We start from the raw sequence: 26779 nt of genomic DNA, 5'->3' as shown, positions 1-26779 counted from the left end.
CCTGTTAGCTTGTGAGCTCTCTGAGGGCATTTCTTCTCCCTTTATAACCCCACAAAATCTAGAGTCATACATAGCAGACACATAATACGTTGTGATGTGTGACGGTAGCACTGGTATCCTTGACATGGCCATTGGTAGATGTGAGACATGACTGACAGACATGATGCAGAGGCCATGATTCCCTTCATCCCAAACTCTCCCTGCATGGATAGGTAAGAAGAAAACACGAGACTTGGATTTTTTCTAAGAAGATGCTGTATTTATCCTTTTCTTTCCCCACCCCACCCCACTCTTTCTCTTCTAGAGCAGAAGCCTAGGAGGCCTCTCTCCTTAAGGCAGATGGTACAGAGGTAACATACAGAAGTCAAACACAAGGCACTTAGGTTCAAGGTTTAGGGAAGGAAACGGGTGTGGGACTGGGAGGTTGGGGCAGCGGCTTTGGGAATCTGAAGGAGAAGATGAATCAGGAGGGTGATTTCCAATTTGCCTTTTCCAGTCAAAACCTATTTCAGACCTTTCAAAGAAGTTCCTGCAGAGGAAAGCTACTCTGAGAGAAAATGGACATACCACATGGACAACTCTAACTCTCCTCTCTTTTCTGTCCCTGGCTCTGCACAAATGCAGCAGGGTCGACTGGGGAAAGAGTTCAGCTGTAAGCTGAGGCCCTGGACCCTGACTCACTTCCCCATAATCCCTTCCCCACTAACCAGGGTGTTTCCTTCTTTTTTTTTCCCACATACCTAGACAGACACTGGAGTACTGAGACTCAGTATTGAATGCACCATTGGTGAATGCAGCAGCAGGAGAATCCCCAGTCACAAAGGCAGCCCGGGGATTAGTGCAAGATTCCTATGTAATGACCAAGTGGGGAACAGAGGTAGCAGCCTCCTGAACCGGCCAAAGGGCTGTGCTCCTAATGATGCTCTCACTTGTTCTCCTTAACCTTCTCTAGAGGAAGAGCTTCCTCCCTTGTTGCTCCTCCCATGCCAAGTTCCAGGAGCTCCAGCTAATTTGGAGTGATCCTTTTCCAGGTGCCTATCTTGAAATATTTCAAAATACCAAGGCTGGGGAGGAACAGATAATACCTGAACCCCTTCCTGTACTTCTATATAGACCAGCAGTTCCCTTTTCCTGCTGCCCTCCCATGTTTTCTTCTCTCCACTAGCCTTCCCTAGAGACTGTAGCTGAAGAGACTCACCATTCCTCTGCTCTGCAGAAAATAGTCTATAAAGCCAGTGGTGAAAGTGGGAAGTTGGGATGGGCTTGGAACTCCACAGACTCCCCACTTTCCCTTCAAAACCTACTCCTCGTAGTTTCCATATTGGTTACTGGCCCCAAAGGAGTGGTGGGGTGGGGATTTGGCCCTGTGCTCTGGGCCAGCCTGAGCTTAGTTTCTCTAGCTTGATAAAGTTAATGCCCTGTTGTTGATGGCCAAGTCAGGTGATTGGAAGCACTTGCTTTCTATCTTTCTGTGGGAGGAACGAGGGACAGGGATATGGATTGGTGGAGGGTAGGGTCGCCATCTTCAGAAGGCTTGACTCTTAGAGCGTGTTCAACAAGGTTTCAACCTTGACCACAAGAGAGCTTCTGGGGAAGGGATAGGGGGAAACAACAGCACCTAGGAGAGGGTCAGAGATCCACTATTGAGAATATCCCCCAAATGTGCCACCTCAACTCCCAGGAAGTTGTTTTCCCCTCTGAGAAATCAAGGATTCTCACAGTCTGTGTTGGTTGAGAGAGGCTGGTGGAAAGATTCAATACCACCTCCCACCCCTCTACCACCAACCAATAAACTTTTTTTTTAAAGACTATTTCATGGTCTGTGCTCCCTACAAAGGGCTAGCTGGTAGTGGAAGGCTTCTTATCTGGTGAACAGATTGCTCCTTCCCTTGCCACCTTTCCATTTCCTGAAGAGGTATTCTACCTTTGCCACCCAGGCCTGGACCCCACCACCCTCCACAGCCCCTCTGCTTAAAAATCCTTCCTGCTAGATGCCCAAAAGGCTCAAAGGAAGGGGGAGAATACAACACTGCCACCTATTCAGACTCCACCTTCAGGTCCATAGGTGGGGAGATGGCTCTCAATAGTGTTGGGTAGGGTGTGAGGAGGTGCTGGCTCACTCCTCCTATTCATTCTCATTCCCCCTCCAGTGGTGTGCAAGAGTGGAAGCAGCTGCAGGGCAGGAGGCAGGAATCAGTCAGTTCTGGCTGGGCACCCCTCTGAGATCATGGCATGTTCATCTGGCGACGGTTCCACATGCCCCGCTTGGAGTGATATCGATGGAAGAAATTCCTAAGGGAGAGACGTTCCACTTCTAGGCCAGCTTGTAGAATCCTGAAGAACAAAGAGACAAGAGAAGTCAAGTTAAGTGGCAAGGTGATATGGGGAAGATCCTGGGGCTCTTAAGAATATAACCTCATTCACAATGAGGTCTCTCTAACATTTAGGCCTTTCTCTGGTGGCCTGCACACACTATGGAAATGACCACAGCCAAGTTCTTCAGCTCAGCTGGGACATATGGAAGATGCTAGGCTCCCTAGACAGGGGTGGGAAGTTTAGGATGCCCCCCTTTTTTAAACCTTCCCTCGGTCCTGGGCTCATCATAACCCCTCGGGACACCCCTCTAGCCAGGGGAAAGGGGGAGTCTGTGTGTCCCTCTGTACCTAGAACAGAGCTCCAAATAGAACTGATATAATGGAGAGGCAGAAAACTGGCCTTGAAGTGAGGAAGCCAGGAACACATACTATGTGACACCAAGCAAGTCATTCAACATCTGTGTTCTAGGCAACTCTCTGAGATGCTAAGTGACAGAAAGGATGCTAACATACATTAGCAAAGGGAGTTTCCTCATCTCCCATCTTCATATTTCCTGGTTCTGCTCACACTCTCTCTACCAATTCTACTTCCATCACTATCCCAGCTTGCAGTACCCATGCCACCTCCTCCTTCATGTCCCCAATTACCAGGGCTAGGTGTGTGAGTGCCTATACTGCTGTCTTTTGTGTTATCTCTGGCCAGAGGCAGAAATATCTGGAATCAGATGGCATCCATATTATAGTAAGCCTTAGAGGCCTCCCTGAGCCACAGAGAAAGGCAACGAAATGGGGGTGGGCAGGAAGAGATGCATCGCCTTTGCTTGATTTCATTCTGCTTTCTCAAACAAGCATGAAGCAATGCTATTTTCTACCAGGTGTCCCGAAAAGAGCAGTGCTCTCAGGCTTAAAACTGCACTAAGACTTTTGGGACACCCTATATAATGCTTTCCTCAGGTTATCCCTTGGCTCAAAAACTGTTAGTGGCTCCTTATTTTCTACCATTTCAATCATTTAGTCAGTCAACAAACACACAAGTGCCTACTATGTGCCAGGCACTGTGCTAAGTGCTAAAGATAGAAAAAGAGGCAAAAGACAGCCCCTGACCTCAAGGAGCTTATAATCTAACACCAAGTATAAATTTTCTAGACCCGGCATTCGAGACCCTCCATGACATCATGGAGGCCCTTGACTCCACTAGGCCAGTCCCTTCACTGTCTCAACATATTATCATCACTTTTCCTTCCATTCCCTTATTCTCTCTTAAGCTGGAATACTCTCCTTTCTCTTTGCCTACGCTTATGCTTTTAAGGCCCAGTCAAAATCTTACCCTTCTGCAGGAAGCCTTCCTTGATTTCACTCTAGTTTTATGTCTCTTTTGATTCTTTAGCCTCTTATAGCATTTATTTTCATACCCCCAAAACTAGAATTTTACTCTCTCTTGTATATGGTGAAATACAATTAACAAGAGAGATTATAACAAAGGCAGGGACCATATGTCTGATTCTCCAAACAAGCAATCAGTATACATATTGAATGCCTGTGTGCTCAAAATGAGCAGGCCCTGTATAGGCTATATAGAGCTTAGAGGGATAAAGTGTACACACAAAATTTAGTAGAAGAGATAATATACACATAAAAATAAAAATGAATATACTTCCCTCCATTATACAGGGTGTCCCTAAAGTCTGGACACATAGGAAAAACACATATTTTGAAATATCTGGAATATTAACAGACCTTAGCCCCCTTGACTTCTTTTTCTGGGGTATGCTAAAGAAGAAGGTGTATTCAATGAAAATCACAGATGCGACACACTTGATTGAATACATAAAGAGTGAATGTGCTAAAATCGATAGCAATAGGGAGTTATTGCATCGAGTTCACGTGAATCTTGCAAAGTGCATCAACCTTTGCATCACAAATGATGGAAATCATATTGAAGATTCTATTTGTTAATATTTGTTAAATAAAATCTTGTTGAAAATTTCATTCATTTCATTTCTTGAAAATATGCATTTTTGCCTGTGTGTCCAGACTTTAGGAACACCCCGTAAATAGTAGAGACTTAGGCATCATCCTTAATCTCTCACTATCTCCTGCCTCGCCCTCCAAGCAGTTGCCGAGGCCTGTCCATATTACCTTTCCGACAACCCTCCTCTAAGCCCTCCTTCCTCTGACACTGCCACCACTCAGGTGCAGGGCCTCATCACCTCACACCTGGAATATTGCAATTACCTGCTGGCAAGTGTGCCAGCCTCAAGTTTCTCCAATCCATCCTCCATTCGGTCACCAGTGATTTTCCTAAAGCACACATCCCCCCTCCCCTCCTCTCGATAAACTCCAGCGGCTCCCTATCGCCTCCAGGATCAAATGATAGACACTCTATTTGGCATTCCAAGCCCTTACAACCTAGCTCCATCTTTCCAGTCTTCTTACACCTTACTCCCCAACTCTTCCATCCAGTGACTCTGGCCTCCTGGCTGTTTCAAGAACAAAACACTACATCTCTTGGCTCCAGAAATTTTCTCTGGCTATCCCCATGCCCAGAATGCTCTCCCTCCTCTGCTCCAACTACTGACCTCCTGGGCTTCCTTTAAGTCTCAACTAAAATCTCACCTTCTACAGGAAGCCTCTTAACCCCCCTTAATTAGCTCCTCTTAATTCCTGTGCCTTCCTTCTGTTGATTATTTCCTATTCATCCTGTATATAGCTTATTTGTTGTTGTTCAGTCATTTCATCATATCTGACTCTTCATGACCTCACTTGGGGTTTTCTTGGCAAAGATACTGGAGTGCTTTGCCATTTCCTTCTCCAGCTCATTTTGCAGATGAGGAAACTGAGGCAAAGAGGGTTAAGTGACTTACCCAGGGTCACACAGCTAGTAAGTATATTGAGGCCAAATTTGAACTCAGATCCTCCTATCTCCAGGCCCTGCGCTCTATGCACTAAGCCACCTAGCTGCCCATGTAGCTTGTTTGTATGTAACTATTTGCATAATTCCTCCATTAGATTGTGAGCTGCTTAAGAGCAGGCACTATATTTTCCCTTTCTTTGTATCCTGAGCATTGAACACAGTTCTTGGTACATAGTAGCCGCTCAAGTGCTTATTGACTGACTATGGTTAGCCTAGCTGGTAACGTAAGCCTTTTATTTCTCCCTAACTGATTTTCTGTTCTATTCCCACCAGGGACTGTTTCACACCATCTCTTCTCTCCTCAAGCCTCTTATGCCATCCTCTCTCCCTTCTTCCAGCTGAAGACTTCGCCTCATACTTTATCAAGAAAATAGAGACCATTCACCATGAGATTCCTCTCATCTTCTCCTCTATATCTCGAAACTCCTTAATACCTTCCCTTATTCTCTCCTCCTGCACTCCAGTCTCTGATGAGGAGTTGATCCTTCCCTCTGCCAAGGCAAACAAACACATCCCCCTCCCCTCCAGTCTTCACAAGCAAACTGTCCCCACAATCATCCACGCCCTGTCTAATCTTTCATATCTCCCCATCTACTGCTACCTACAAAAATGATCTAGTCTCCTTGGCCTAAAAACACCTCACGCTATCATCCCATGTCTCTCCTCCCTTTCTCAGTCAAAAACCTAGAAAAATCTGTCTCCACCTGGCTCCACTGTCTCTCCTCTCACACCTACTTCTCAATCTTTTGCATTCTGCCTTCTGACCTTGTCACTCAACTGGAACTGCTCCCTCTAGAATTACCTCTGATTTCTTAATTGCCAAACCTGATGGCCTTTTCTCAGTCCCCTTCCTTCTCAACTTGTCTGGTGCATTTGATGTGTCTCTTCCCACATAATCTTCTGTCTCTGGGTTTTCATGACACTTCTCCCTCCTCCTATCTGCCTGATCTCTCCTCAGTCTCCTTTGTTCATTATTTAGGCATACTGCACCCCCTAATTAGGTAGTACCCCAAGGCTCTGTCCTAGGGTACTTCTCTTTTCTTTCTATACTCTCTCACTTGTTGACCTCATGGGGCTCCATGGGTTTAACTATAATCTCTATGCAGATGGTTCCCAAATCTATAACTTATCTGTTGAGTGCCAGCTGAACATTTCGAACCATTTATTGATATTTCCAAGTGGATATCTCATAAGCATTTCAAACTCAATATATCAAAAACTGAACTCACTACATTTATTAATCCCCCTTCCAACATCTTTATTCCCGTCCAGGACACCAACATTCTTCCAGTTCACAAACTTGGCAAGAGCTTTTGCTCCTCGCAGTACACATTCAATTAGTTATCCAATCTTGTCCATTTCTACCGCCATATCACAATGTCTCCTGCATCCTTCTCTTCACTCACACAGTCATCACTCCCAGCTCAGGCCCTCATCACCTTTCCCTTGGACAAATGAAATAGCCTTAAGCCTCTCCCCTCTCAATCCATCCTATACATAGGTGTGGACATAATTTTCCTTATGGGTAGACCTGACCATATCACTCCCCTACTAAATAAACTCCAATAAACCACTATTTTTTCTCAGATCTCATGCAAGTTCCACATGTAAGGCCATTCAAAACCTAGCCCCAACTCACCTTTCCAACTTTATTATACTTCTCCCTTTCTCACATCTTTGGGGCACTCAAACAGGCCGTGTCTCATCTTCGAGCCTTTGCAGCGGCTGTTGCCCATACCTGGCATGTGCTTCCACTTCATTTCCATTTCTTAGAATCTCTTGTTTCCTTCAAAACTTCACTTAATCACAACCTACATGTAGCCTTTCTTGATCTGTCCCAGCCTAATTTCTTTTTTTAGCTTAACTACTTTATTTAATCTATCAATACATATTATTAATTATGTATAATATAAATATTAATTATTGATTAATATATTAAACATATAATTTATAAAATACATATTTTGTATGTATTCTCCATGTTGTCTTTCCCAACAGAATGCAAACCCCTTGAGGGCAGGCACTGGTTCATTTTTAGTTGTGCATCTGGGTGCTCAATAGATCCTTGCTGAGTGACTGAGCGATTGATAATAGGCTCCCAATAAACTTGGACTGACTTACTGAGACAGCCTATTCTGTGTGAGGCAGGCATCGTATCTTCTATTAGACCTTCCTGCCCCCTTTCCAGAGCTTCTTTCCAGGGACAGAGCTCTAGCAATGGCTTCTCTTTCTGAGGTTCCTACCCTCCTCCCAAATCACCTGTCCAGGAGTTCCCAGTCCTCTCCACCCCAGCGGTCTCGGAATTCCTTGGTATTCATGCCTCCAATCTTGTCCAGGTCTGATTTGTAGATGCCCAGCAGGCCGAATCCATTCACTTCCCAGTAACCTGAAAGCAAACAAGGAGTCAAGGGTGATATTCAGCTCCTCATACCAAGAACATGGTGCTCAGGATGGCGAAGAGGAGGTCTCCCCACCTAGTTTCAAGAAGTGAGGGCAGCGCCTAAGTTGAAGTTCTAGGACCCTTTCTGAAGGAATGAGGGTATAGTAGTCTTGTTATGATTTCTGACTGTCTTTCCGGGTGATATCCTCTGGGGTTTAATCAACTGCTTCAGCTAAGCTTTCTGCTTATCCCACTCTCTAGAAGTTATCCTAACCTCTGAGGATGATCTCTAAGCTCTGAGGGGTCATGAAAAACAAAAGGACTTTCCTCTTTCCAGACACTGACTGACAAACAAGGGAAACACCCAAATGTGTGTCTCAGACCAGGATCATTACACATCAGATCCAGGAGGGAGAAATGACCCAGTTGGCTTAGCAACTTTAGTAAGATGAAAGAAGGCTTTTTCTAGAATACCAAAGAGAGCTGAAGTGTGGGCCTTCCGGAGAAGAAAAGAGGGAAAGAGGAAGGACAGCCAGACAATAGTTAGGATGAAAAAACCTTGAGATTTTAGTGGACTGGAAACCCAACAGCAAGACATAGCAGTTCAAACAGGCTGTTTCAGTCTTAGGCTGCATATGAGAAGTGTTGATTCAGTTCTCCTAGAGACGATATTTTAGGAAATATATTGACAATTGTGTCCAAAATATAGTGAGGAGACTACAAAGTATCACATAAAAATACCAGTTGAAGGAACTGGGCTTGTTTAGCATGGAGAAGAGAAGACTTAAGGAGAATATGTAGTATTTTAAAAGTATTTGAAGAACATGTGAAAAGGGATTGTTCTGGTTTTACTTGTCCTAATAATAATATAACAATAATAGTAATAACTAGCACTTATGTATCTATATCTATCTATCTATCTATCTATCTATCTATCTATATCTATATCTATAGCTATATATATATATAGAGTGCCACAACTCTGGGAAGGAGGTGCTATTGTCACTTTTCAGTGGTGTCCAACTCTTTATGACCCTATTTGGTGTTTTTTGGCAAAGATACTAGAGTGGTTTTCCATTTCCTTCTCTAGATCATTTTACCACTGAGGAAACTGAGATAGACAGGGTTAAGTGACTTGACCAGGGTCATAAGCCTAGTAAATATCCGAGGCTGGATTTGAACTCGGGTCTTCTTGACTCCAGTCCCAGCACTCTATCCACTGCTGCCCTAGGTGCTATTATATCTTCATTTAACAGATGAGGAAACCAAGGCAGATAGCAGTTAAATGACTTGCCCAGAGTCACACAGCTAGCAAATATCTGAGGCAGGATATGAACTCAGGTCTGGTGTTCTATCCACTATGCCACCTAGAAGAAAGAACCAGGAGTGATAAGTAAAAGCTGAAGAGAAACAGATTTTAGATAAGGAAAAACTTTCTAACAGAGCCTTACAAAAGTAAAATGTGATGCTTTGGTAAGTAATGAGTTCCCTGTCACTGGGATGACCCTTGTTCACCAAGTTATAAAGACAATTTCTATTCGGGTGCAAGCTAACCTTTGTGAATTTGGGGTTCCTTCCAAATCTGAGGTTCTTTTGATCCCAGATGACCTCGTTTCTCACTATGTCCCTTCATACATCCCACTTCACAGCCAAACCGGCCTTTCTCCCATGCTCAGAATTCAGCATTCCATCTTTTGCCCTGGATTCTTTGCCTTGGCCACCCTCCCCTATAGAATTCACAGTCTCCTCCTCCTCTCTGCTTCAGATTCTCAGCTCCTTCACGGCTTGGTTCAAGTGTCCCCTCCTACAGGCAGTCTTTGCTGATCCCCCTGATCATCAGTGGTCTCTCTCTCCTCTAATCATCTTGGATTAGATTTACAAGCTATATCCTCCAACATAAAGTAAAGCAGGGCTGTTTTAAACACCTATTGTGTTTAGCACAATGCCTTACACTATGGTAAGTATTTACTAAAAGCATATTGAGTTGAATTGCTTTCTGGGATTCTGTGAACCAGGGGCAAATCCCAGGCTTTTGGAACTACACAAGCTATTGGGCTGCTATTTTTCCTGGGTTCCCTCCATAGTAGGGTAGAACTGGAGCTAAGATGGTGGTTTAACTATGATAAGGGTAGCTAGGAGTATAGTCTTGCAGTGGTTGCCTGGTTTCATTGTTGTTGCTTTCAGTACACACATGTAGAGTATGTAGAGTTTACTATTGGAGGGCAAGGGGAGCAGAGACCACAGCTAGATATCAGGGGTAGGGTTCAAGGTAATGACTTGTTTCAGCCTTGGAGAGAATGATCCAGGAGTTCTCTTCTGCCAGAGTCAGTACTGAATGGGACGGATAATTGTGAAGACTTCACAGGGTATATCTAATGGAGAGGTTTTGGGATTTGGCCTTGTAATTTTTGGAAGGCATGCCCTTGCCCCCTCCTCTCAGATGTTAGAAGATAATGAACTTCCTGTGAGCTATTTGTTCTCTGCTCCAGGAAGGGTCTCTCCTTCCCCCACCCCATTTCTTCTCCTAGACTTTCAGACGCCACCCTGGCAGTTGAGTTCTGATAGGGAAAAACCTGAATGGACCGGATCAATCTTGGTCCTCTGTGTAGTTTTCACGCCTAGACTGTAAGCCTACCTCCCAGCCAATGGTGAGAAGGGATAGAGGTGGGTGGGAATCTTTTTAATTAAGACTATAAATTAAGGCAGGTTCCCTTTTACCTCGCCTCCTCCATTATGGAGGTGTGCCCGAATCTTGCAAGGTTTGTAGAATAAATTTACTTTGTTCCTCCTAGGGATGTCTCTCCTATTATTTAAAAATTCTGTCCCATACAGTACTTACCCTCAGGCCACTGAGGTGTTGCCCCACACTGCAGCCTCATCACCATGGGAGCAAAGGCCATCTTGCCCTCCACACAGTGCTTCCGAATGACGTCAATGACTCCAGGTGGAAAGTGTATATGGAGATCACACAAAAAGATAATGCTATGTGGGTCCTGGAGACAGATGCAGGGAGGATCACGTCAGCTTGCCAGGGCAAGGAGGTAGCTCTCCTTCCAGAAATGTGCTGGTAAATGTTAAACAACCCACTTCCCAGGGGAAAAAACTTACACACAACACACTAACACTTAACCTTCATTATCAGCATCTTCTCTATCACTTTCTCAAGTCTAGACTCTAGACAATCAACAAAACAACAAAGTCAAGTCCTGATTTGTAGTGTTTGCTGATTTCTGTGCTATAAATGCTCATAAAGGACATTTAATGATCTGAGCTGGCTCCAGGAAACCCCATCTCCTCCTTCCTTTGGTTTTGTTCAGATCCCTTTCTAATGCAACATCAGATACCTCCCCAGAGCTGCCAACCAATAGGAAAACAACTGGACAAATTTCGGATTGTATCTTCCATTAAACAGAGTTTCCAGGAGCAAATGAGCAACTTCAGAAATTCAGGCTGTCCCTTGGGTCATCCAATCGCCTCCTGGACTAGGCCCACCTTAGTTGGCCTGAAAGAATGCTCCCACCCCCTTTTGCTGGTGAAACTGTCAGCTTTATATGCTTCAAGGAAGCAGTACCAACCCTATCCTTCTCTTTTCCTAGTCCAAGACTATATTCTTTCTACTCCCTTTACCTTCACCATATCCACACCAGCCTGGAGCCCTGCTGAGCGCTCAAAGTTCCCAGTCAACTTCATATACTGGTAGCTGTAGGGAAGAGAGATTAGACAGCATCCTGAGCCCTGGACTCTGGGGATAGAAATTCTCTGAAGAAGTTGAGCAGGAATAGGGCAGTAATGGTGGTGGTAGGGAGCCTTGGGTCAGGGATAAGGGGCTCTGAGGTCAGACTTACAAAAGGAGAAAATGGCCCTAGAGGCCAGAATAACTGGGTTTACCTGTTAGCTTTACCTCCAACAACTCACTTGGGATCTTAGGAAAAGAAAATGCCCAGGCCTTCCCACTGGCCAGCACATTACCATCTCACCTTCGCAGATTAGATCTTTTAAGTGCCATCTCTACATCCATGTCCTCACTGCTATAGTCAGTGATGATGATGTTGAAATGGGGATCTCTAGTCACCTGGGAAAGCTTCTCCATGTCATGGATGAACTGCTGAACCCATCGTGCCTGGTTCTTCACTATTAAGGGGTGAGGGACAGGTAGAGAAAAAAAAGGTAGATAGATGTTAGGCACCAATGTGACCCCCTGCTTACGCCATGGCTAATGTGAATTCCATACATGACGTGGGGCCAGAGAGTATCTCTCACCCTTAACCATGTTAACCATGTACTCTTGCCTTCCTCATATCCACTGAACATGCCCACATGAGCATTGCTTGGGATAATGTTTTTGCCACTTAACATAGCCTTGCAATGCCACAATAATCATGTCTTCTTGTCCATCCTATTATAATAATATTATATACTCTAATTCATTATAAAACCCTTACCACAACTCTTTATTTTCATATTCCTATCAATTATTACTGATACTTTTATTATTTGTAAGACAATTATTGTCGTTGTTCAGTCATATGAATTGTATTTGACCCTCTGTGACCCCGTTTGGGGTTTTCTTGCCAAAGATACTGGAGTGGTTTGCCATTTCCTTCTCCAGTTCATTTGATAGATGGGGAAACTTAGGGAAACAGGGTTAAGTGATTTGCCCAGGGTCACATAGCTCGTTAGTGTCTATGGCCAGATTTTAATTCAGCTCTTCCTGACTCCAGGCCTGGCGCTCTATCCACTGAACCATCTCAACATCCAATCCATGTATCTAACACATTACAGTATTCATACCTTTTTATCCTCCCTCTCATCCCACCAAAACACACTTTACCTATCATAATAACCTCAATGCACAATCTCCTTCAGCCAGTTATAATTGGCTGGTCATGGGATCCCACCCTGTCCTAACACCCCTGCTCCACTAGAACGCCCTGCCCTCTGCTGTGTGACTCACCAGGCACGATAAAGTGAACAACAGCACGATGGTTCCAGGAGAAGCCGAGGGGCCAGCACAGTTCAGGTTCTTTGGATTGGCTGTTTAGCAGGTGCCGCTGGCGCTGGTGGCCCAAGACCATGCCGCGTAAGTTGTGTGCTTCTGGCTCCTTGCCACCACCCACACTAACCCCTCGCCAGTCCCTTGACAGCACATACTCTGACAGCCGCACCAGCTGACCACCCTTCTCCAGAAGTTCCAGCTCCAAAAGGTAGCGACTCCCTCTAAGTCGGTCCTGACGTTTCTCTATGTTCACAACACGATGTAGCTGGTACCGCCTAAGGTAGGACGGGGGGAATGGATTCATCATCTTTTTCTCTACTGCTCCATCCCTCCACATTCTGGTTATAGGATCAGAGATGTTGAAAGCAGGCTTCAAATAATAATTCACATTTACATGGCACTTTACAGGACTCCAAGTACTTTGTTCATAATAACCATGGTGGATAAGCCATGTAAATATGATTACTCTATTTGATAGATGAGGATCTATCAGACCCTTCCCCCTCTCCCCATCCCACCCCCGATCTGAGGACCAAAGGGGTATCAAAGAGTTTAAGTGACTCTCCCAGGGTCATGTTGCCATTAGGTGACAGAGCCTGCACTCAGAGCTAGGTCTCCTAACTTTCAATCTATTGGATATTTTCTTTACTACATTACTTATCAAACCACCGAAAGAGAACCTTATCACAACTTGACAAGTGTAGAAATAAGTTCAATGAGAAGTTATATGTAGAAGATACATCGGATTCCATGCCGTCTTGGGGAGGGAGGGGGAAGGGGAGGAAGAAAATCTGGAACTCAAAATTATGTAGAACTGAGTGTTGTAAACTACAAATAAAAAAAAAAAGAAAGAGAACCTTACTTATATATGAACTAATTTATTCTCATTTATTAATTCCAGTATTCTATAGTTCCTGAGCTATGGAACTAGAAATCTCTAGAGTGGTAGGTTTTCCTTCAAAAAGTCTTCCATGATTAAAAAGAAACGCTCTATGTGCAAGTTAAAAAAGGACAGCACATTAAATAAGTGTGTCAAGTTTTGTCCAGTCTGGAGGGACCTGAGAGACAATCTAGTCCAACCTTCTTATTTCACTATTCTTTATAAATATATTTATATAAATTTATAAATATAAATAAAGATATTATTTGTAAATTTGTAAATGAAGTTCAGAAAAGTGAAGTGACTGACAATCAAAGCACATGGCTACTTGGTGGCAAAGCTTTGTTCCTTCATGTATAATGATAATGATGATGATAACGCTTACTGAGTGCCAGGCATTGTGCTACATGCTTTACCATTATTATCTCATCTGATCCTCACAACAACCATGAAGATGGGTGCTGTTATTATGCCCATTTTTCAGATGAGAAAACTGAGGCAAACAGGAGTTAAGTGAGTTGCCCAGCTCACATAGCTAGTAAGGGTCTGAGACCAGATTTGAACCTGGGTCTTCCTGCTCCAAGCCAGGGCTCTATTCACTAGGTCTCCTGGCTGCTCTTCTAAGCAGTCCAGATTCTTAGAATCCATAGCCACCAAAATTTTGGAGCACCTATACCAGGCCACATCCCTCCAGAAAACACTCAACACACCTTAATTGAGAGTGGCCAGAGAGTCAATGCATTAAATTCATACATGCCAGGAGTAATCAGTCACCTGAGGGGATCTAAACTTCATGTCAGACCAGAGGTCAGATGTCCAGCTGGAGCCAAAAGACTTCCTGCCCAGTTCCTCTGCCCTTCCTTCTCCCCATGTTCCCGCCCCACACAAGAAACCTTTGACCTTACCCCTTTGTCTTCTGGTTCAGCTTCTTCAGAAACACATGTGTGACCTCTAAGGCTTCTCTCTCCCGCAACAACAGGTTGCCAGATGTGTTGCAATTTAAGTCAATCCAGTCAGTCCTCAGGGTCTGGAAGTCCACATTGCGGGCACTGAAGGTTTGATTCCAGCTCACCGCAGGGTCAAATAGAGGTACATATTCAAATGCCTCCCCTAAGTCCTCCTCCTCCTCTTCCTCTTCTTCCTCCTCTTCCTCCCCCTCCATCTGTCTTTCCTCATCTTCAGCCACCACCTCCTCCCCCTGCTGAATTCTCCCAGGGGCCTCTGGCTCGGCTCCATCAGCCTTTCTCTGTTCCACAATATATGACTGAACCTGATTCAGCCACTGAGATTGATCCAAGGTTTGCCTGTGGTGGCTACCTCCTAGCCTGGACCTCTTGAACTGAGAGGAAGTCACTGTCAAGTGTTCAATGGCGTGTTGGCTGGAATGAGATGATCCTTTGATGTGTTTAAGTCTGGGGTCTTGAATGCTCCTCTTCCTGGAGTTCTGGAGCGTGCGGTCAGTTGTCCTCATTGTAGAGGAAACTTTGTTGTTTTTGACTGGCAGAGCTGTTGGGGAGTTTCTCTGATGCGTGGCTAGAAGCCTCCTCCGGCTTCTGAGGTGATAGTCAGTGGCATCCTGACTGGGGACAGAAGTAGGGTTGCTCTCATCTTCTAAGATCCCAGGGTCCCGGTCAGTGAGGTTAGGGAAGTCTGCACCCTGATCTTCATACTGGGACTCATTGGGGAGGTCCTCCTCAAAACCTACAAGCAGCCATGTAGAGATGGTCAGTGTCAAGAAGGAAGAAATAGAAAAATGGAAAACACTATCCAACCATACCCTACCTCTTCCAGGAAGGTTACTACAGCTGTCTCATAGTATTGATTCTGGGGTTGCCTGGCTTTGTAAATTAAAGAGGAACAATACCTATTTTGCTCACTTTAGGCAGCACCCATCCAGCTTGGTGCCAGGTGCCAATGGCATAATCAGTGCCACTGGACAAATTAATTCAGTGCTAAAGGATCTTTGCACAGCTCTTCTCTCTCATACCCTGCTTATGGCTTGGGGAAGGCACAGGGTACAGGGGAAAAATACTGGACCTGAAATCAGAAAACTTGGGTTCAAGTTCTGCCCTACTCACTACCTGCGTGACCTTAGGCAAGTAACTTCATCCTCTCTGGGATGGATGAGGTGGATTTTTGAGGACCTTTCCAGTTTTAACAATCTATTAGACCTATAGAATCAATCGATCAAGAAGCATTTATTAAACCTCTATAACATGCCAGACAGGGCTGTGCTAGTCACTTAGACATAAGCAAAATAAACTCTGCCCTCAAGGAACTTACATTAAAATCTGTATGATTTTACATTAGACTCAATGAGAACTCCCCATTGGAAATTCAAAGGAGGCAACAGCTACGGAAGTCTCAGTCTAGAGTTCCTTACCTGGTTGTTCCAGTCTCTCCTTGAGCTCTGGGCTCTCTCTATCCAGTTGGTCAATTTTGATGTATTTCTGAAAGCCAAACCTACAGAAAAGGGGGGGAAAAGCAACTTGGCATCCCAGCTCCCCACCATAATGTTACAGGGTGAATAGTGGCTGCTCCTTTGTTGGAAGCCCAGCAAGAGATGATAGCAATGCCCTGGAGTATAGAAGAAGTGGGAGGCTCGCTCAGACCTAAATCTGCTACAGTTTTTTTTGTGTTTTACAACAAGAATATACTGCAACTCAGGGCTTTTTCCTTCTCTCAGTTAAACTTGGAGCAGTGAGATTCCCAGGATCAAAGGATCCTCAAATCCTCAAGATTGAAGAGACTCTATGCTATTCTTCAGACCACATTGATCCATCCATAACATTTGCAAGACTCCAAGAAATGGAGGGAGATTGCCTCTATGCCCCAGGCTAGAATGACTTACTTGTCCAGATAGTATGAATTCTCCTGGTAGAAGCATTTGTTGTGTGTCTCCATGTGACTCAATCTGGTGTAGTCATTTGGGTAAACAAAAGACAAATGAACCTGGGGGAAGAGGGAGAGAAGACAAATCATCCATCTAAAGTCGAGCATCTTCTTCTTGGTGTTTATCAGGCATTGATCTTTCAGGATCTGGCCTCAGCCTGCCCAGGATGGGAAAAAAAAGGAAGAGGAACTGTGGTCTCTAAATGGGTCACGTCTGCTGCTTAGATCACTTCATGCCCTATGGGGCAACTGTAAATTTTAAATCTCCCTTTGCCTGCTGGCTTTCATCCCCCCACTTTATCCCAGTTCACTAATATCCATGGCAGCCCGCTTCTCTCATCGGGTTTAGCCTCCTCCCTTCTCCTGCCTCCAAGACTTTTGCTCAAATTCTTTCATATTACTGAAACAACCTGCTTCTTTCTGACCACTCCTCCCCCTGCTTGATAACACATCCACTCATTCTCTAGTTAGCCAGCTCCATTCCTAATCCCTCTTGAAATCATTCTATAAATCTGGACATATTCTGGTCAATCTCATGTCTGTGTATTGTGACTTTCCTATTAAACTTCATCCTCCCTGATGATGGAAGCTATACTATTTTTCTCCCTTCTGTACTAGGCCTTGGGGAGCCAGGATGGTGCAGCAGATAGAGCACTGGGCCTGAAGTCAGGAAGATTCATCTTCCTGAGTTCAAATCTAGTCTCAGACACTAATTAGCTGTGTGATCTTGGCAAGTCACTTAATCTTGTTTGCCTCAATTTCCTCATCTGTAAAATAAACTGCGGAAGAAAATGGCAAACCACTCCAGTATCTTTGCCAAGAAAACCCCAAGTGGAGTCATGAAGATACCACTGAAACAACTGAACATTGACAACTAGGCCTACCCAAAGGGACATACTCCAGCTTAATACATCTTGCACACACTCTAAATCAACATTTTTCCTACTGTGTTTTACACAGTACCTCTATTCCATGCAAGGTCTTCTATTTCTTTTAAATCCATTTTATTTTATTTTCAGGTCTGCATTATCTCCCTCCCATCTCCCCCTCACCTCTATTGAGACAATAAGAAATACAAAACACTTATTACAAACACAGTCAAGCAAAACAACTTCCTGAATTGACCATGATCCCTTCTCCCCCCACCCCCAATGTATCAATCTATACTCTGAATTCATCACCTCTCTATCAAGAAGGAGATAATTGGTTTCATCCTGAGTCCTCTAGAATTGTGGTTGGTCCTTGTGTTAATCAGAATTCCTAAATCTTTCAAAGTTATTTGTCTTTATGATACTGTTATTCCTCTATAAATTGTTCTATCCAATTCTGCTCACGCTTCACTTTGTATCAGTTCATATGAATCTTTTCAGGTTTCTCTTAAAACACAATAGTAGTAAATAGGGTTTTCTTGAGAAAATTTTCCCCTCTAAAACGTTAAATATAATTTACAATTTTTAAAAGAATGTTTGTCATATGAGGCATATCCCTCTTATTTTATGGTACTGGATAGAGTCCAAAGTTGCTTTGGAAGGTAATGAGTGCAAGCATAGGAAACTTCCAGCTAAGGGCAATTCAGAAGTTAGATGGCGGGGCCCAGCTCTACAAGGCTAGGTTTAAAATTTTGCCAGTACCCATAAAACAGCAAATTGGGCAGAATGAAAATTCCTTGTCTAGTTGAATAGCCTGTCGATTACCCAGGAAGGAAGCCTGGATTACTGAACCTTGTGGCTCATTTCCCTTTATTCCTCTTACGTCTGCCTATGGTGAGAGGCTTAGTCAGACATGAGCCTTAGTCTATCTTAGTTCCACAGTCTATAACCTCAGACATTGATCTTGGATTTTGTTTCCAAAACTGTCATCTCCAACCCATGTAGGTCCCAGAATGGTCTTCCCAGCCATTGTCTTATGCTTGTCCATATTACAATTCCATGGCACCCTTGCCCTCCATAGCCTGTATAGGAATATCCTGGCTAAAACGTCTCCCTCACTCACTAAGATCCAAAGGTTTGGGTTTAAAATACAACACTTTATAATCTCTACCAGGTCACATTTATACAAATATGAAAACAGGTTTGACTTCCTTGATTGTGCTCCACAATTCTCCCCTCTCCTTTATCCTGAGAGTATTTTATCCTATCCCTAGGCAGCATTTATAGATCCTGGCAATATATTCCAAGCCCCAAAATATCCTATGGCCAAATTAGATTTGAGAAACACCGTTCTAGCAGAATACATCATTGCTGGCTGATTGACTCCTAGTGCCCAAGTGTGACAGGTTCACTCTGTTCCAGAGATCATTGGACTTCAGAGGCCCTGGGAAAAGCCTTCTTCATACAACTTACTGTGGGAAATGACTCCCCAGGGGTGGGTGACTATTTTCACAGGTCCCGCCAGCTCACCAACTTGGGTGAGAAAGACAGGGTCAGAATACAGGTGCTTCAAAATATTAGACTGGAAGTTCCCAGAGGGCAGGAACTTGGACTGTGGAATCACCTGTGAGTCCCCAGGATTTAGCACAGTGGACTCTATATAGAAGGCACTTTGCTGAATTTCTGGCTGCCATGGATAACACAGGAAGAAAGAAGAGACTGTTTTAGAGACCCCATCTGTCCATGCCCCATGCTTCCTTGCCCTTTCTCCCAAAACCTTCCCAGGACAAGACTTACAAACTGGAGTCCCTGGTAGCGCTGTAGGGGGAAGCCATTCACTAGGTAGCTGGGTTTATATTGGCAATCTGGTAGGACCCGGCGGAGTAGAGATTTGGGGATCAAAGGCACTGATGAGAGGAAAGGAAAGAGGATACATAAGTGGGTGTGAGTTTGTAGTAAATGACTCAGAGCCATTGCTGGTGGTTGTCATGTTGAACCTGGTACTGCTCTACCAGGGTGTCATAAAATGGGCTCCCTTAACGGCAAGCCACATTAGAAAATAGTACCTAGAACACAGACCTATGTTAGAAATTGGCAAACAGGGACATATCTCCTCACTAAATCTCCCTGTGCCACCCATCCATCCTCCCCTCTTATAGGTTCTCTGGGGAAGGAGTTGTCACCTACTCAAAGCCCAGAGCTAGGGAGCTATGTCTCTCTAGGTCCTCTTTAATACTATCTCTCCAGAAATTTGCTCAAGGTGGCCAAGGCGTGGCTTAAGGTCTTACGTTGGTATAGGGTATCCCGGGGATCAGGCTTCAGCATGTCAGCAGGGTGCTCCTCATCCGTGGATAGGGGATCCAGAGGGCCTGGATGGCTAGCCACTGTCTGTGGGATGTGGGCCACCTCATCCATCTTGAGCAATGTCTCATCTGGGCTCAGGGAGAGAAAGGTCAATATAGGTGAGGGGAGGCTGTGAGCTCTAGAGGGGGTCCAGAATGGAACATATTCCTCTCATTGTTCTATATGTGATGACTATTCAGCCAAGAGCCAAGATCCCAAGTTCCAAGAGACTTCGAAAGAGCTTCTCTTCAAACCCTTCAAAAGGGTTCCCATCTTCTAAGTCACCAGCCTCCTCTCTGCACTCTCTCTCTAGTCTCAATTGTTCCTTTCCCCAAGATCCAAGGGGCTTTACTGGTCCTTTCATTTTCTTATCCCTCTAGTTCTTTCATTTTGACTTCTATTTTCATCCATTCCTTCTCTTTTTTTGACTAAGTCCTATGCTTAGCCTCAAGGGATTGCTCTTCTCCTCTCTGCCTTCTGGGCTCACCATTTTTCAATTTTTAAGACCAAAGAAGAGCCCCATTAATGGGATCTAAAGACACATTTCTGCCCTCAACAACCCAAATCACTGCAAACTACAATTCATTTACTAGATGTTTAAAATAAATGATTAACTATTTTCTCCTTTGGCTATAGCTCCTCTAAGAGTCATCATCTGGAAGATAATGGGCTTGGATTAGGTGGTTTCTAAGGTCTTTACAAGGAGAAAATTTCATGACTCAATGAAAAGAAGTTCTCAACTTTTTTTGTGTGTCTTGGACCCTAGTGGCAGTCTGGTGAAGCCTACGGAACCTCCTCAGAATAAAGTTTTTAAAGCATAAAATAAAATATCTAGGATTACAAAGAAAATGTAGAATACAGTTATCAAAATATTCCTTAAAAAAAAACATGTTTATGGGCCGCAGGTTAAGAACCCCTGCTCTATAACCTTGCCCTGCTCCTGCCTCTGTCTGGCTCTGCCTGGCTCCAGCTCCTCAAACCTTAAGTAGTCCCAGGAGTGCCTCTTTCTCTTTCTCCCGTGCTCAAGAAAAATCCCTGACACCTGCCACAAAGTACCTCTTTGTTTTTCCTACAACCTTAGTTAGCATTTACCCCTGCCCGCAATGGCTTCTCTTCTCTCCTCCTCCCCACCCTCCAAAAGCCCAGCAAATATCAAGATCATAGCCTGATTGCCTGGGTGGGACAACTCTAGCCTACTCACCCGTGAAAAGGGACAGGGATGGAGAGTCAATGACTATGAACTTGGCCCCAGGGTCATTCAGTCGCCACTGGAATAGTAAAAAGAATTGAAGTGGAAGGTCGAAGGTGAGCTATGTATGAGACAGAGCTGGAAAGCCAAAGGGTGTTATTGCTTCTGTTACTAGTAATCAACTAGTAAGATATTACCAGTAAACAACTAGTAAGTTATCGCTAGGAAGCAACTAGTAAGTAACCATTACTATAGAAATGGTAAGCTCGGGTTGAGAAGGGGGTATGACAGCAAGGGTAGAGCAAGGAAGAGCAGCTTAGGGCATACTCACTGCCACTTCCACATGATCTGTCCCTTGGTCATTCTGTTTGTGCAACACCTCGAAGTAGTACCTTCCAGAAGCTGACAGGCTGGGTGAGGAGAGAGCAGACAGAGATGCTGACAGGTGTCACTTTGATCCCCCAACTATGTCTGTGATAAACCCAAGTCTTCCACCATACCATGCCCAAGGTCCTATCAGCTCTGCAGTGTTTTTCTCTGAGAGACCTACTTCCTTCTCCAGGAGATCTTTGTTGGACTAGAAGATGTCTAAGGTCCCTTCTGGCTCTAAATCCTATGATCCTGGAGGACTCTTCAGAAGTGTCACTTAAATGAATTGTCTTGGCTGAGGAAATTCAGAGTTGGCCACCAGGAGGCACTCAGGGGCCATTCTAATGCATAACCATCCACTAATTTCCACGTGGTACAAAAGCTCTTCGGTCGAGAAGCTTGGCCATCCAGGTTCCCTCTCCCTTTTTCCGATCCAGGGAATTCTGCAAGGTCATGAGGGAGCACAGAAGCTCTCCATGGTATGGCCATGTATGCTGTACATTAAGTCCATATGAATATCTTTGAGTTTGAGATGAATGGTGGTTAATGAGCCTCAGACTGGTGTAGGGAAAGGAGTGCCGGCCAGAGGGTTAGGAAATCCGCTCTGCATAATATTAATTCCATCATTTCATCTTTTGAGACCTTACTTTCCTCACCCACAAAATGTGGATACTACACTAGATGATTTCTAAGGGTCCTTCCTTTGAATGCTGGACGATTCTTTGAATTATATATTGCTAAAGTGTTTGGAATCTCTGGCATAGATAGGGAGTACTTGGAGAGTCAGACCCCAAAATTAAACATTAGCGATGGGGAGAGGAGACATGGTTCACTCACCTCACTGGCTTGGAAATTTGACTTCGGAATTTTCCGAACTCTCCAGGAGCAGTCCACTCCTTTCCTGTCTAGGGGTTGGAGTGGGAGAAGAACAAGAGAGAAAAAGGAAATGAAAAAAGAGTGAGGAAATGAGGAAAGAGATGGGAGAACAGATGAGGAAAGTCAGAGGAGAGGAGGAGGGAAGAAAGAACAGAGGAAGAAAGGGTAAGAAGGAGAGGAAGGAGTTTGAGGGAGAGAGAGGTTAAACTGTAAATCAGAAGAAGGCTTGCCTGTGACATGAAACAAATCAGCTTTTCCTATGTGAGCTGAGCAGTCCCTCAACTGAGAAAGATTTATTGAGCATTTATTGAGATTGATTGAGGCACTCTGTGCCTAACAATAGGCAGTGTGGGGCATAAAATAAATATATCATACAGTTACTGTCACTGAAGAATCCCCCCGAAGTCGATTCCCAGCTGTAGGTCACTTTGACTCTTAGCCCTCCCTTGTGCCTCAATCTATCCCCTGTCTATGCTTGGAACTCCCTCCCTCTTCATCTGCACCCCCAACCTTCCTTAGCTTCCTCTAAGTCCCACCTAAAATCCCACTTTCTGCAAGAAACCTTTTCCACTCTTCCTAAATCTTTTTTTTTGAAGCAATTGGGGCTAAGTGACTTGCCCAGGGTGACACACTAGTAAGGGTCTGAGGCTGGATTTGAACTCAGATCCTCCTGGGCCAGTGCTCTCTATCCACTATGCCATCTATATGCCCCTCTTGCTTAATCTTAATGCCTTCCCCTGGGACAGCTTCAATTTGTCCTATGTGTACCTTGTTTATATAGTTATTTGCATGTGGTCTCCCCACATTAAACATGTGAGGCCCTTGAAAACAGGGACTATTTATTTTTTTGTCTTTCTTTGAATGCCCCAGAATTTGGCATGAGTGCCTGGCACATAGAAGGACTTCAATCAATGGTGTGGGGGAGATGTGAGAATCATTCTGCTGTCTCCACTGAGTTCAGATGAAAAAGTGACAATTGTGGTGATGATATGAGAATGGAGGTGGGCTCCTGGCTGCCCAGAATCAAAGATGGAACCCATTGGGGATGAGAAGACTTGTACCTTGCCCACACTAGCCATCAGCTGGAGGCCTGAGATCTGGTCACTGGAGCTTAGCCAGAACTCAGCGTTGTCATCTGCAGCAATGGCGAACTGGACATCTCCTATAGGAAGGGATGAGGTAGAGGGCAGAGGAGAAGGAGGAAGAGATTCCAAGATTAAGGGACAAACTCTGCTAGCTCTTTCCGAGCAACAGCCTGCCCTTGGGGCCAGCTAGTCCCAAAGGGGTAACTGTGCTCTGCAGTTGTCATGGAAATCTCCTAGGAGTCAGACAAGAGGTCTGAACAGAGAGCTGAAGCTACAAAGCCTGAAAAGTAACAGGGGAATGGGGACTCAGGCATCAGGCTACTAGGCAGGAGGCCTATGATATGTGATATAATCTAAGAGCCAAAGTTCCTTCCTTGCCTTGTGATTCAGCTTGCCTATTAGACTTATTCTAGTTCATCCCTTGTCTCATAGGAGGTTACCATAAGAATGGAGGGGACAACTTGGACAAAGATCTTTGGGGGCAGAGGTCTCAGAGGTCCGTTACAAGCTCAGCTGTATCCCTAAGTGAGGGTTTAACCAGCCTGGGGCTGCCGTATTTCCCACCTCCAAATCCGTTTGGGGGATATTTCTGTTGGGCCTCTGGGAGAGAAGAAAATCCTGTGTTCAGGGACAAAGGGGTGAGCAGCTCACAGAATCTAGTCTCACCATCAGTGAAAGGGTGCAGGTAGCCAAAGATTCGGAGTCCATAGTTGGTCCACTTGGGGGATACGGCTAACTTCCTTATTGTGGTTCGAGTCTGAGAAGATCAGAGAGGGGAAGAAAATTAATAATCAGAATTGGACACTATCAGAAGTATGAGAGATTGTGAGAAGGGAGAACAAGAAGAGAGTAAAGAGAAGAAAAAAGTTTATGACAATTGAGCTAATAATCCAGGAATTATTAGCATTTATTATTTTTTCCAGGATGAATATTAATCTCATATGATAAATCAGGTCTACATGCCCCTGACTCAAAAAGAAATCAGGCAAAGAGCCTGGTGAGAACTGAAATATTCTAGCAATCCTTTCCACTCTCTTGGTGTGTTTGATCTTTAGGAGACTGTGTGTGTGCTGGGAGAGAAGGCAATGAAGGGGGATGAGTAAATGCTTGTGGTCTTACAGCAGAGCGTTCCCTGAGACCTGGTGAGGTTGGAGAGAGGGGGATGGAGAGGAGAAGATGCTTTGCTGAGGGAAAGGAATAAAGGTTAGAGGAACAGCAGGTGTTCTTGGGTGGGGGGTGGAGCAAGGGAAGAGAGCGGTGATGTGGAAGGGAGTAAGTCATTAGAGAAAGGAAATAGAGTGAGCTTCTTTGTTCCAAAGAAGGACTTTGGGGGTATTATTTGGTGCAGGGAGAAGAGGGTGGAGCTAGTAAAATTTACAAAAAGAAAAAGTGTCAATGAAACATATAAAAAATGAAAAGAAGAGAAGGAAGTTCTGAAGGAGACACAGACAAGCCTGGAAGCTTTGGAAGTAATCTGTTGACTTTGTTACATGCTTTAAAAAAAGCAAGTATATAAGAAATTCTCCTTTTCTTTTCTTTGCATATGGAAATATTGAAGATTGCTGATGCCAAGTTCATAATAATAAAAGGGAAAAAATTAAACCAAGAAATGAGAGAGGGAACTGAAAGGACTGGAGGTGCCACTGAGTGTAGGAGTTAGAGGAATCCGTGGTGTGGAAGAAAAAAGAATGACCCAAAAGAGAAGGAAAAGCTCAAGGAATAAGAAGTGGGCAGGAGTGGGGGAGGGGGGTCATGTTAGGCTTGAGGAGGGTCATAGCAGGCAGGAGGTGGGAACAGCTAAATGCCAGGGAGAGCAGAAGAGAGGACAGAGACAGAAGCGGAGGGGAGGCCGAGGCTGGCACTCACATGGGGGTAGAGAGGGAAGTGAAGATTCCTTCGGAGCTGTTGGATGGAGCTTCCACACCAATCTTCAAACACATGCAAGTTGGCACGGCCCTGGAACTGTAAGGAGCAAGTGTGGGTAAGGAGAAGGTGCATCCTCTGATAACGCACCTCTACAGCTCTGAGAAGTAGTCCCACGTCTGCCTTGGGACACTCAGCAGGCAGCCCCATGTTGGGTCAATGCAGCCAGTGGGAAGGGGCTGCTGTGCTATGCTTCTACCACCTTTGGGAATGGCTCCTTCCCTGACCCCAACACTCATGCCCATATTCTGGGTCACTAAGGGGGGCTGTGCCTGACACTCAGGCTCTGTCACCCTGATCCTTCCATGCCAGAAAAGCATCTGGCCTTGAGCTCCCAAGGGCAATGGGCATGTGAGAATGTTATCAATGACAGCAGAAGGCCTCAGAAGAGCCAGAAGGAGGAAATCCAGGAACAAAGGCCAAGCCAGGTTTCATTTAAGTTCCTGATCTCTTCTTCCCTCCCTCCTCCTCCTCGCCCCATGAACAGAGCTCCACAGCTGTCTGCTGGTGAAACCTTATCCATCCTGGACTTCATGCTCCCAACTTACTACTGTGGGAAGCAGCTGGGAAAATCCTACAAGGAGGAATCTGGAGGCCTCATGATTGGGCGGGGGGGGGGGGGGGGGGGAAGGGGAGCAAACCACACCATAAAAGCATCTGCTCCCAACCCCCTCTACTGATTCTGTCCCTATGCCTCCATCTCTAAGTCTTCCTACTCAGATCTGCCTATGGTTATATGCAGATGAATGTGGAAAAACTTCAAGTTCTCTGGGCAAAGGGGCAACCATAGAGTCAACAGAGGCTGAGAGACTATAGCCCTTTCCTCTCTCCTCTGGGTATCAGACCTGCTGCTTGAGTAGCAAATAGGACCTGGAGTCAGGTTGCCATTAGGAGGACACACCTTGAGGACTGGTGATGCTTGGATCATATAACCACATTCTTACAGCCAGTGGGAGGGCTTGTGGCGGGGGGGGGGGGGGGGGGGGGGGGGGGGGGAGGGACAGGGAAAGCCTGGCTTTATGGACCCCCTGACAAAGAGTTTCAGTTTACACCATTCCAGGCTCCTCACTCCCACATAAGCCTGATCTCCAGACTGGGGGTGGTAGGGATGCAGATATGAGATATAAACAGGCTTCACCCCTTACCTGCTGGACTCATGTGATATGTAAATCACCCAGGATAACCTTCACAAGAGCTTTGTTTGATTTCCTGGGCAGAGGAAAGTAGCGGAGGCAGCTGAGATCAGAGCCCCAGATAGAAGTAGGTGGCGCAAAGCTTATAGTACTGAGATCCCAGGGGCTAAGAGGGAGGGGGAAAGGGAAGGGAGGACAAGCTCCTAGATGTGGATAACAAAGAGTAGAAAGCATCTAGGGGGTTGGAGAGGGACTGAGAACCATGACTGAGCAACTTGGCTCAACCCCATGAGAAATACCACCCTGCAGCAGGAGACACTGATTGTTCCGTAAGTTCAGCATTTCCTGGGTATTTCAATACTTTAGTAAGTTCAGGGGTTCTTATCCTGGAGTCTGTGAACTTCTAGAGATTTATTTTTTAATATAATTATTTCAATATAATTGGTTTCAACATAATTGAAATTTTTTCAATATAATGATTCAGTAATTCAATAATTGATTTCCTTTGTAATCCTATGTATTTGATTTTATGCATTTAAAAAATATTCTTCTGAGAAGGGCATCATAGGTTTCACTAGACAACCAAAGGGGTCCTTGACACAAAAAAGGTTAAGA

The 26779-nt window shown here is 44.8% G+C and overlaps 1 protein-coding gene across 3 annotated transcripts in view; it reads right to left on the bottom strand.

Annotated features, from left to right (window-relative positions):
- Positions 1 to 259: 259 nt before the first annotated feature.
- B4GALNT3 (beta-1,4-N-acetyl-galactosaminyltransferase 3) overlaps positions 260 to 26779 on the bottom strand; it is a 153131-nt gene continuing 126611 nt past the window's right edge. For 2 of the 3 annotated variants that reach the window (XM_036760209.1, XM_036760207.1), the window contains 17 exons: positions 24975 to 25070; positions 23775 to 23865; positions 23085 to 23185; positions 21985 to 22052; positions 21110 to 21188; positions 20791 to 20857; positions 19535 to 19678; positions 19044 to 19153; positions 16337 to 16437; positions 15869 to 15948; positions 14391 to 15186; positions 12564 to 12880; positions 11587 to 11740; positions 11237 to 11309; positions 10449 to 10602; positions 7489 to 7615; positions 260 to 2334 (listed from right to left, as the gene is read on the bottom strand). In XM_036760209.1, the coding sequence (XP_036616104.1) occupies positions 2226 to 2334; positions 7489 to 7615; positions 10449 to 10602; positions 11237 to 11309; positions 11587 to 11740; positions 12564 to 12880; positions 14391 to 15186; positions 15869 to 15948; positions 16337 to 16437; positions 19044 to 19153; positions 19535 to 19678; positions 20791 to 20857; positions 21110 to 21188; positions 21985 to 22052; positions 23085 to 23185; positions 23775 to 23865; positions 24975 to 25070 (2667 nt within the window). In that variant the 3' untranslated portion in view covers positions 260 to 2225. The remainder of the gene's footprint in view (positions 2335 to 7488; positions 7616 to 10448; positions 10603 to 11236; positions 11310 to 11586; positions 11741 to 12563; positions 12881 to 14390; positions 15187 to 15868; positions 15949 to 16336; positions 16438 to 19043; positions 19154 to 19534; positions 19679 to 20790; positions 20858 to 21109; positions 21189 to 21984; positions 22053 to 23084; positions 23186 to 23774; positions 23866 to 24974; positions 25071 to 26779) is intronic. The other variant, XM_036760208.1, reaches the window with a different exon arrangement.

Source organism: Trichosurus vulpecula, chromosome 5, assembly GCF_011100635.1.
Source record: "Trichosurus vulpecula isolate mTriVul1 chromosome 5, mTriVul1.pri, whole genome shotgun sequence".
Taxonomy (NCBI): Eukaryota; Metazoa; Chordata; class Mammalia; order Diprotodontia; family Phalangeridae; genus Trichosurus; species Trichosurus vulpecula.
This window is presented reverse-complemented; position numbering and strand designations above follow the sequence as displayed.